Below are 11505 nucleotides of genomic sequence, written 5' to 3'. Positions count from 1 at the left end.
CGCTCTTCCGGGGAGCGTCAGGCCCCCCCTTCCTCCCTGTGCTGTGCTTTCTGCTGGGAATGCTCCCGCGTAACTGCCTAGCTCTCTCTGCTCCTTCCCTGAGTCTTGGCTTCTGGTCAGCTTCTCTGCCAGGCCTTCCGGCCACCCTGGTGAGGCTACCTCCCAACCCACCTGCCCCTCTTTCCATTCTAGTCTCTTTCTCAGCTGCACCTATAAATATCTAATGAACTAGATAACTTACTTATCTGGTTTCCTGTCTATCAGAGATTTTTGTATCCCAGCACCTGAACAGCCATTGGATGGATGGATGGATGGTGGCAAAACATGAGGCCTTCCCTTAACTCAGAAAGTTCAAAGTTCCAGAAGACAGGAGATTCAGGACCAAGATTCAGAACCAGAGAAGTACCCATGGGTGGGGTCACTTTACCTGCCCAGTCCTATTATTTTGTGATCAAGGGTCCTAGGAGTATCTGCCTTACCAGCTCAGGAGGTTGCTGTGATAACCACGATCTGGATTCCTAAATATGAAGATCCTCCCCTTAAAGAAATAGCAGCTAATTGGAGGGGCGGCGGGCAGGCAGGAAGAGAGAACTTGCTTCCTGGCTACAGAGTTTCAGTGCCAGGCAGGGATGTGGACCCTGGGGGCTCATCATAGGACCTCCTGGGGTAGGGGAGATAGGGCATTTTGGGTGCAAACTGGATTCACTGGTGAGCATTTCTGGAAAGACGAGGGGCCCCTGGTGACCTGCCCCCACCCCTGCGCTCCTCCAGAGCCAGGACAAACCACAGAGAGCACCACAGAGCCACAGTCACCAGCTCCCAGAGCTGGCCGACACCCCAGTCTCTGGGTTGGGGACCCCTAACTCCGCTGTGATGAGACCCAGACACCTTCCAGCTAGGGGCTCCTGCTGGCAAGGAGAGCGTAGGAAGGCAGAAGCCGAGAGGTGGACCCCTCGTGGATGGCAGCAGAGCGTCACCAGGAAGTTCTTTCTCCAAGTGGCGTCTGCAGAGTAGTAGGAGGGGCCTGCATCCTCCTCCTCCCCTGCCGAGCACGTAGGAGACAGTGCGGGGCTGGGTGCTGGCGCTCACTCCCCAGGAGAGTTTCTGGGTTCTCAGCTCACCACTCTCCCCATCACACGACCAGCCGGAAACCAGACCCCCTGCCCTCAGCACGTGTCTATTCCTGGAAAATTCTCCCCACTGTCCTCCCCAGCACCACCACTAGGCTAGGTGCTGCTCCTGGAATCCCCTGCCCCTGGCCATCTGTCCATCCATTCATTCAACACACTTGTCCAGGGAGTGTCAGCAGAGCTCCAGATTAGCCACTGGTGCAATCACGTAGGCAGTGGGGCCCGAGAGAGGACCAAGGAAACAGGTGCAACCACCTGGGAGAGAGACGAGAACAATCTGTTCATAGCCAGCAACTGCTCAGAAGCCTGGGTCCAGGGCTAAGGAAACGTAGTGGTTGAAGGGCGTCCCATCTGGAACTTCAGGATGTGATATGATTTGGAAATAGGGTCTGTGCAGAGGTAATTAGTCAAGATGAGGTCATACTGGATTAGGGTGGGCCCTGAATCCAATGACTGGTGCTCTTATAAGAGGAGGAGAAGGCTTCCCTGGTGGTGCAGTGGTTAACAATCCGCCTGCCAATGCAGGGGACACGGGTTCGAGCCCTGGTCTGGGAAGATCCCACATGCTGAGGAGCAACTGAGCCCATATGCCACAACTACTGAGCCTGCGCTCCTAGAGCCCGCGCTTCGCAACAAGAGAAGCCACTGCAATGAGAAGCCCGCGCACCTCAACGAAGAATAGCCCCCGCTCTCTGCAACTAGAGGAAGCCAGTGTGCAGCAACGAAGACCCAACGCAGCCAAAAATAAATTAATTAATTTAAAATATATATATATATTAAAAAAAAAAAGAGGAGGAGACACACAAAGAGGCCATGTGAGGACAGAGGCACAGATTGGAGAGATGCACCCACCAGCCAAGGAAGGCCTAGGCCTGCAGACCCACCAGAAGCTGGCAGGAAGGATCCTCCCCAGGAGCCTCCAGAGGGAGCGCGGCCCTGCCCACACCTTGATTTCAGACTTCTGGCCTCCAGACTGGGAGAGAATACATTTCTGTTGTTTGAAGCCACCCAGTTTGGAGTCATTTGTTATGGCAGCCCCAGGAAAATAATATAGGAACCAACACCTAACTCAGCCCTACAAAAGCTTCCCGACCCCTCTCTTGCTAACTTGGTCATGCTCACCAGCCCCAGGGCCCCGTCCCCGTCCCCTGCTCCCCGTCTCCCGGCAAGCTCTGACTACTTATTTTTAGCCCCTGATTACATCTGCCTTATATGGTTCCCTACTCCTATCATGAGCGGGGACAGCCTCCCCTCCTGGTTTGTAAGCTTTCTGAGGACAGAGAATCCCAAGGATATTAACAGTGCTGAGAAGGGGCAGATGTGTTGATGGATTCCCCGAGTTGTCCAAGTTTCATGATATTTGAGGAAACCAGAGGCAGGTGTCAAGCTACAGGAATACTGTCCACAGCGAGACCCTGTACTCATTGTCACAGTCCTTTTAACCTTAAAAAGTGTCTAAGATCGAAAAACATCCCAAGCATCCAATAACCATTTTCTTATTTTAGTCATATAACAACCCCATGCTGTAAATAGGGCAAGTATTATTATCCTGTTTTATGGGCAAGCAAACAGGTGCAGAGATGGTAAGGGGCTTGGTGGCGAATTGTGACAATGCCAGGGCTTGCTCTGTCCTCAAGTCCCAGAGTGCATGCCACCCCCACCCCAGGCACACGTGTGGGCAGCCTCAGGGAAGGGGGTTCTGGGTGGAGAGGCCACTGGCCTAAACTATGCACTCAAAAACAAAACTGAGGCAGGAAAAGACAGGAGAAGGAGGTGGATTCGCCACAGGACTTCTGTTTCTGTCACAGCTGGGACCCAGGCTCTTTCTGCTGGGAGCCTGAGGCCAGGATGGGCTCCCCCAGGCCACTGCGAGGGCTGTGACCCCTCACCAGTTTGTCCAGACCCCTTCCCAGGTCCCAGGCAGCATTCCTGGTGTCTTCACCTCCTGGGATAAGCTAGAGAAATAAGCGATCTTCTGTTACCTGATCCTTGGAACAAAGGGCAGAAGGAAATTCAGGAAAAACCAAGTAACCAGCAGTGGCTGAAAGCCTCTCTGGTGAGCGCAGGTGTACAGGGCAGGCAGCTATGGAATCAGATGCACTTCAGAGACCTAGTGATCAAGGCGATGGCTTTGTCCTCACCTATTGCCATCTAGGGAAAATTCTATGGGAGGCAGATAAATGGCCACTTGGAGGAGAACCAGGAGCAGCAGTTTTGGCAGCGACCCGGTGGGGGAGGGAGGGTTTGCTCCCAAACCCCAGGGCTCTCCCCTGGCCTGGTTGTGGGCTGATCTCCCAGTGCAACCCAATTCCTGCGGGCCCAGAACTCCAGGCCAGACTTTGCCTGCACCTGTTTGAGCTCAAAATGCAGTCCCCACTCTAGAAGGATCCAAAAATACCTGAGAGGGAGGAGAAGGGGAGGGGCTCGCTGGAAGGGGAGGAGGCTAGAGTATGCTGAGGGCTAGGGAGAGAGCCACTTGGCTTGGCATTCAAGGCCCTTCCAAATGGGCTCCAACCCATCAGGGTGGTCTGATCTCCCCAAATGGGAACCCCACAATCTAGCCAGAGCCGGTGTCAGCCCGTCCCTGCCAGCGCAATGCTCCGAGCTCCCCCACTCCTGGCTTTGATCACCATCTTCAGATACTCCACTGTCTCTGCATCCTCATTCATCAGACATTGTCAAGTGCCTCCAGTGAGCCCAGTGCGTGCTAAGTGTTGGTAATGGAGTGGTGAGCAAATTAAACAAATGCACAGCCCTGTCCTCTTGCAGCTGACAGTCCAGCAATGGTCCCCTTCCTCCCAGTGTAGCTGAAACCCTGCCCCTCCATGAGGCCAACCTTCTAGCCCTCCTCTGAACTCCAACCAGAGCTGCCGGGGGTGTTAGTTATTTTTTTTTCAGTGCGTGTCATCACCCTAAATAGAATGTGGCTCCTGGGGGCAGAGCCATAGCCCATTCCTGCCTGCACAGCGTGGCCAGCTGGGACCTCACAATGGGCACAGCCTGGCCTTGGGGCTGGAGAGCTGGGCCTTTCAGAGAAGGGACCCCATCCGCCTCATCTTTCCGGCCTCTCCCATCAAGTGCTCACCTTGTGTGATTAACCAGCCCCACCCTTCCTCCCCTCTGTTCCTGCTGCGTCCAAATCCACATTGCACCCTCATGCCTCTTGCTGATCACGTACTGCCTGTCACCCCAAGTCACAAGTCCATCCTGGTTCCCGACCCAGGGTGGGCTCCCCAGGGATGGCCACATCACCCATTTCTTCAGGACCCTCTGCTTCTGAGGAGCCCTCCTCTCCCCAGGACTGGCCACACAGCCTGTGCTCATTCTGTGCCCTTGAGCACTCTCTCTGAGTTGACAGAGGGCTAGAGGTCAAGTGCTCTCCAGGTTGCGAAAGACAAGGACCCCTGGGGGAGGGCCCACCCCACCCCCACTTCACTCTTGTACATTCTGTGCATTTGAACAAGTGTATGATGACATGAATCTCTCATTATAATATCGTACAGAGTATTTTCACTGCCCTGAAAATTCTCTGTGCTGTGCCTGCCTATCTCTCCCCCCCCCCACCCCCACCCCCACCCCCACCCAAGGGCCAAAGGAGAAAAGCCTCTTCTGATCACTTAACAGCCTTGCAATGAAACTGGGGAGCCTGCCCCAGCTGGGCCAACCTCCCACCCGAAATCCTTCTGGGTCCTGGACTGAGAGCTGGACAGAGCAACAGCGACTGTGCCTTTCTGTCATCCCGATGACACAATCCCAGGAAAGACGGGCTCCTGGGATGGGGCCAGGCAGTGGCTGCCAGCCAGCCCCATGGTCTCCTGGTCTTCAGAAGCAGGCCTCTGGGCACACCCACAACCAGGCTCCCCTCCACACCAGCCCAGCCGGGAAAGAGCTGGAGAGTAGAGAGGTAGCTACTGTAGGCCCTGCCTGGGGCTGTGAACAGCTGACCTAAGAGCTCAGGCATTTTAAAAGCAGATTCCGCTGCCCAAGGCCCTCACGCTGAGGATGGGCAGCTCAGGACAGGCTGATCTGGAGCTCTCTGAGAGGGAGGACAAGGAAACAAAGAGTGCAGGCTTGTCCCCGGGGCAGAGGGGTACCTGGGACCTTGACTCTGAACAAATCCTCCTTTGGGGATTTGGAGAGGGATGAGGCTGAAACCAAATGGAACAGGATGTCCCTGAACCCAGAGAAAGACACAGCACAGGTGACACAGACCAGGAAATGGATGTCTCCAGAAACTCAGCTAAAACTGACCCATCCCATTTGCCGAATTATGCTACCCGCTTCACCTCCAGCTGAAGTCACAAAGGCTGGGGGTGAGCAGAGAGGATGGGGCCTCCTGAGGACTGAGCAAGTTCTGCAGCTGTGGCCGCCGTGGCTCCAGTGCACTCCCTGCCTCCCTCCTTCAGGGTCCAGTAGAGAAAGCCCCGCTCTACAGCTCACCCCTTGGCACTCGGAATCGATGGACTATCTATTGCCTCAATGCCGTGATTAGGGACTCTGGGTAAGACCTTGCCCACCAGAGCAATGAGAAATTCCATGTTAGAGATGCATTCCTTAAGGTAAAATCTTCTGACTCTCTTGAAACAAGTGGTTTGGGAAAGTGACAGTCTAAGTGTTGAGCCATTGACCCTTGTTGGAACAAGTTTCAGGGCATGTCTTATGGGGGGACAGAGCAGGGCCAGTGTTGGGGGAGAGAAGGGAACCACCAAGAGGGAGAAAAGGAACCCCACAGGGCAGAGGTAGGAGTCTGAAGCCAGACTTCTAGCTCCCGAGTCCAGATGGCCCCTGAGAAGGCAGGTGAGGCAGGTGAGTGGTCTTAGAGGGGCCTGGCCTCCCAGAGCAGATCGTGGGTCCCCTCAGCCCAAAATGAGTCCCGCCGATGGGCCAGGGAGCCACAGAGGGAGGCCTTGCAGCCACCAGGAAAACACCCTGGAGGAAACCTGAGCCCAGCTGCCTCTGGGCTGTGTGCCCCCCAGCGGCTTCCACTGAGGTAATCTAACCGGAGTCTGAACACAGCGCTTTCGGGTGCAGGCCCAGTGCACATCTGCGGAATGAACACCTCAGGTGTGGAGCCTGGGCTCGGATTTTGGGGCTGGTAAACCAACAGCAAGAGACCAACATCCACTGTGACTAAAATGCTGATTCACTGGCCATCTCCTGGCCTCATCTCAGACGGGACTGGAGACCAGGCTCTGGTCTGGGCCCTGGTGTGCAAGTCCACACATCTTGGGACAACCAGCCTCCCTTTCCACCCCACAGGGTTCTTGGGCAGATCAGCTGGTTCCTTCCCCTCCATGGCTCTCCCCACTCCATAGCAATCCCCAGTATAGACCAGAATCCCCACTCCCTAGTGCAGCTCCCTGACAGGTACTAGGGCTGCTGAGTGGACCTCGAGTGTATGGTGTCCCTCTGGCATCTCCACGACATGTCCCCTCAGACCCACCTAGGACCTGTGCATCCCACTCAAGCTCTGACGTCCAGGCCACTCCATCCACTGTGTTCATCAGCCTTTCCTGTTCCTCTGCACCCTCCTGCCAGCCCATAAACACACAGCCTCCTCTGGCAAACCCACCCACCGCCACCTCCTCTTAGGGTCATTTATCCTTCACAGACTTAATGTTAAAAGTCTCACTGGGTGAATGTGTTGCCTCCCTGTCCTCACTGAAAACATGAGCTGTTCGTTGACAGTTCTCGGCTTCCTGGTGTCCAAGCTAACACCTCACCTTCCACGGCTTCTCCGTGAGACTTACTGCCTCTCCAGGAAGCATCCTTCCGCTCCACTGTCAGGTCACACCTCTGCCTGGATCTCATCCCATCTTCCTGAAATCCATTTATCGTCTTCCTCTTCCCACTCCCCAGGAACCGGTCCTTGAATCTCTTTCTCTGTGAGAGCTTCCTTGGCAATCTCACAGCCTCGCCCTCATCTTTACTCAAACAAATCTCATCTCTGGATCCCCAGACCTGACTTTCCTCCTAAGCTAACTATCTCCATCCAGATGTCTCCCAGAAACCAAAATTCATAAGGACCCCAGATGAACTTTTAAAATTGGTTCTTGGGCTTCCCTGGTGGCGCAGTGGTTGAGAATCTGCCTGCCAATGCAGGGGACACGGGTTCGAACCCTGGTCTGGGAAGATCCCACATGCCGCAAAGCAACTAGGCCCGTGAGCCACAACTACTGAGCCTGCGCGTCTGGAGCCTGTGCTCCGCAACAAGAGAGGCCGCAATGGTGAGAGGCCCGCGCACTGCGATGAAGAGTGGCCCCCATTTGCCGCAACTAGAGAAAGCCCTCGCACAGCAACGAAGACCCAACACAGCCATAAATAAACAAATTTTAAAAAATTAAAAAAATAAATAAATAAAATTGGTTCTTTTATGATCCTGGTCTTTTTTGTTTTTCTGGCAAGGTCATGCCAGGTGTGACCTACACTATCTTCGAGCAATATTTAAATGTAAGGGGTTGTGAGTCCAGCTTTAGATTGGATTTGGAGTAGGGGAGGGGCAGCCCACAGCGGCAGACCCCACCCGTTCCCCCTCCCCCAGCCACCACCCTTGTTCCAGGCCAGAAGGCATCATATCTATGCCCTGTACTGGCCCCTCAGACCACGTTGAAGGAGGACCAGCCATCTTTCTCCTGTGTCCATAGGGATTAGGCTCCTTCCCAGCCCACCACACCTAAGCGAGCACCAAAGGGCCAGGCGGATGCAACCGGCCTTGTCGGGACCTCCTTCTGGTCCAGAATTCCAGCTCTGGCCCTTGAACTAGCTGTCTGAGCTTCACTGTCACATGCAGATGGGAGACAAAGCCAGCATTTCCCAAACTGGTTCCACAGGCCACCAGGCAAGGTGCCCACATCTGAGGGCTGCATCCATTGAGCAAATCCAGACTAGTGCCTCACACGGTGGACCACGTGCTCCCTATGGCTCATCCAGCTGCACTGAGCCAGGAGTCGGGGACCTTGCTGGGGAAACAACTTGCAGGAGGGCTGGAGAGGCTTCTGGGGTCTGCTATCTCCCCAGGACCCCTGAGCACATGACCTTTTCTCAGAGCCCTCCCCACGGTGGATCATGGTATCTGAGCTGCCATGATGAGGGTATATGAAAACCGCCTCCTTCCGGGTGGGTGAGGAAGGGTCACGAAGGAGTTCCTGAGAGACCCCCATCGCTCATGGAGGGCCCGGGTAGCCCCAGTGTGAACCAACCTCTCACCATTGGATGTCAGGGCAATCTGCAAACCAGGGCTGGGCTGGAGGAAACAGATGAGCAGACTCAGAACACCTGCCATCCCCCCATCTCTGCCTCAAGCAGGTAATGGGAAACAAGGATGTCCCAAATTTGGCCTAACAAATGCCAGCAGCTTAAGCCCAAAGCAATGTTTTCTCAGCCCCTCTTCCATCCCACCCCACATGCTCTCTGAGGAGTCAAAGTTCAAAGGCATCAGTCTTGCCCTGTATCCCGAGGGAAGCTAGCCTCCTGTGGCCTCACGCCCACAGACAGAGGGACTAGGGTGTCCAAGGAGGCCTGTCAGAGAGAGAGCAGCTGAGGGAGGACAGAAACTCCCAGGTGGGCTAAGACTAGCCCTGGCTGGGTGTGCCTGCCACTGAACTGCTGTCTGACCTTGAACATGGCTCTCTTTCCTCTGGCTTTCGCTCCCTTACCTGGACAATGAGCAGACTGAGTAAACCCTCTTGGGGCTGTTCTCCTCTGTCCTTGAGCAGGCTTGTCCCCAGGCCAGGTCCCTGAGACAAAGAGGAGGACCCCAAGACAAAGGACTAGGGTGGATCAGGGTTCCGGGGGGAGGCTGTGGAGCCCATCACCCCAGATCAGAGGGCCATGGGAGCAACATGGGCACAAGAGAAGGAAGGGCAGCTCTGTACGGTCCCCCCAAGAAGCAGGAAGGGGAGTTAGAGAGAAGTCTGCCTGCCACCGGTGAGAGGTGAGTGACACGGGAATGGAAATGAGGATTCAGCAGTGGGGTGGGAAGTTCAGGACCAAAGCTGCTGCCTGTGGGCACAGTGGCATTTACCCGGTGGCATATTTTAGGGGAAAGTCAACCAGTAGGAAGGACTGTCATTATGCGGGTGGGGGGAAGCCACTCTTATGGCTGAAATCTCCCCCGCGTATCGCAGGAGGAAGCAGTCTTTGGGGTGTGCAATATGCAACTGGAGGGGTGAGAAAGCCCACCGCCAGGAAGAACGCACAGCCCAAGTCCTGAGCTGGGGTGAGGAGGGCGGGTACCTCGCACACTGGTGGACAACCCTTTCCCGGAAGCCAGGTCAGGGTCACGCCGCAGAGTTTGGGAAGGAAAGGGCCTGCAAAGAGAGGATTTTTGCACAAAGCACCCACCCACCTCCTTTCCCAACAGCAAGATCCCCCAATGAGGCCTGTGGAACATTCCAGATGTCCAGTTCCCTTCGTGGAAGGAAAGATAAAGTATGTCCCTAAAAGGCTAAAAGTTCCTGGGGCAACGGCGTGGAAGCAGAGTGAGGTGGCAGCTGGGGCCAGGCGGAGCTGGGGAGAGGGTGGCAGTGGATCCCGGGCTCAGGATCAAATGACACGGCTGTTTCCATACTTAGCCGCCTGACAGCCGCTTGGAATCCTCGCCACCCCAGCCACTGCAGCCCCACGGAGCCCAAATTAACTCAAGGGCAGACAAGGGCAGGGCCCAGTGGCACATGCGAGGCCAGAGCCCCCCACCTTGGTCTCTAACCCCCAAGGGAATGGCTGCTTCTCCTGCCTGCCGCAGGCTCTCCTGCCTGGGTCTGGGACCTCAAGAAACAGAAGCTCCCACGCCCCACGATCCCCAGCGCAGATGAAGCCAGACGTCGTGAAAAGGCAAAGCAGGAGTTCCGGGTTCCTGGGGGGTCCCCAGAGCACCCCTGGAGCATCCCTGAGAGGAACTCAGCCCCAGGAGTCTTGGGAACAAAGGTGGCAAAATGCTCGGGTACCCCTTCCACGCCTATAAATAACCCCCATGCCGTAACCAGAGCCACTGCCTCTGCCACACAAAGTGCTGAGATGCCAAAGGAAAACCACGGCACGCAGGCCCCAGCCCCCTTCCAATGAAGCCCCCAGCCTAGCCCAGCTTCACTCAAGTGGGTCCCATTCCTCCTCTGAACTGTGTCCAATTTGGTTTCCAGCCTGATCCCCAACTTTTATCTCCAATCCTGTCCCAAACTGACCCCCACTCTGTCCCACTGTTTCCAAGCCGTGCCCCCCCACCCCGCTCTCACTCATGCAAAGCCAGGCCTCTGCGATCTCCACCAGGTGGGAGGGTCAACTCAACGACCTCCAGGGGCCCCTCCACCTCCAAGATCGGAGACTTCTGTCCATCTAGGAGGCTCTAGTCTTGACTTTTGGGGTTCTCTTCCACAACATCTACTGGCCAGCCCTTGTCTCTGGCCCTGGCCCCCTGCTCCAGGCCTTGCACCTGCCTGCACCTCTTGGGTCACGGCTTCCGCTCCCTCTGGCCTCCCCAAAAGCCCCAAGTGCTCTCAGGTCTCCACACCCTGTGCCTTCTCGGTGAGACCGGCTGGGAGCAAAGGTCTGCCATCAGCTCCAGGGATCACGGAGGCCTTATCCTCCATCTCCCGCCCGATCATCCCACCCCATGGTAAACATAAAACCTCAGGGGCTCGTGGGGGTCGCAGTCTGGCCTGGCTGACAGGGCAGGGGTCATACCTGCTTGCCCTGGGAGCAGAAGCGAGGCCACAAAGCAGCAGAGCAGGACCAGCGCCTTCATCGTGACTGCCAAGAGAGCCCAGCTGCTCCTCGCCTCTATTTATAGGGTGGGTGGCAGCGCGGGGCGGGGGAGAAGGGTCACACAGTCACTAGGGCAACTGGACGGACATGATGGGCAAGCAGCTCAGATCCCAGAGGCTGCAAGGAGGCTGCTGTGCCCCTGCTGCGCCAGCTACCGACCCCGGAAGGCAGGTCCCGGTCTGGATTCTCTCCCCTAGCTGCCTGGGCTCACGTGACAGGGGTCACGGGGCGGGGTAGCAGAGAAAACGTGGGGCGTCCTTTGGGTCAGGTCTGGGACTCAGGAACCGAGTCTTCCCAGCATCTGCAGTAACTTGAGCTGAAGTCTGGGCAATCAGTGACCTTCACATGCTTCAGTTTTGTGAACGAAGGGCCTATTCAATAGCCACTGACACAGGTTTCAGCCCCTCCCCGAAGGTCAGGAGGGGAGAGCCTCGATGGTTAGTTAAGGAAACCCCACGACCTGACCTGTGAGGTCGATGGTGAGGAGCTTCACCTTCCCAGGTCTCTGGAAGAGACAGCATGCTGACGGGAAGGAAAAAAGGGGAGCGAGGAGGTGCGCTGGATGCTCTGAGTGTGATCCGTCAGACAGTGGAGGGACAGATCCCTTTCCAGCCGT

General features: G+C 56.0%; 1 protein-coding gene across 1 annotated transcript in view; it reads right to left on the bottom strand.

Annotated features, from left to right (window-relative positions):
- The window catches only part of SRL (sarcalumenin), a 33925-nt gene extending 23049 nt beyond the window's left edge, over positions 1 to 10876 (bottom strand). The window contains exon 1 of the mRNA XM_007453479.1: positions 10809 to 10876. Coding sequence (XP_007453541.1) covers positions 10809 to 10869 — 61 coding nt within the window. The 5' untranslated portion in view covers positions 10870 to 10876. The remainder of the gene's footprint in view (positions 1 to 10808) is intronic.
- Between the last annotated feature and the right edge of the window lie 629 nt (positions 10877 to 11505).

This window comes from Lipotes vexillifer, unplaced genomic scaffold (genome assembly GCF_000442215.2).
Source record: "Lipotes vexillifer unplaced genomic scaffold, Lipotes_vexillifer_v1.1 scaffold914, whole genome shotgun sequence".
In the NCBI taxonomy this organism is placed as follows: domain Eukaryota; kingdom Metazoa; phylum Chordata; class Mammalia; order Artiodactyla; family Lipotidae; genus Lipotes; species Lipotes vexillifer.
This window is presented reverse-complemented; position numbering and strand designations above follow the sequence as displayed.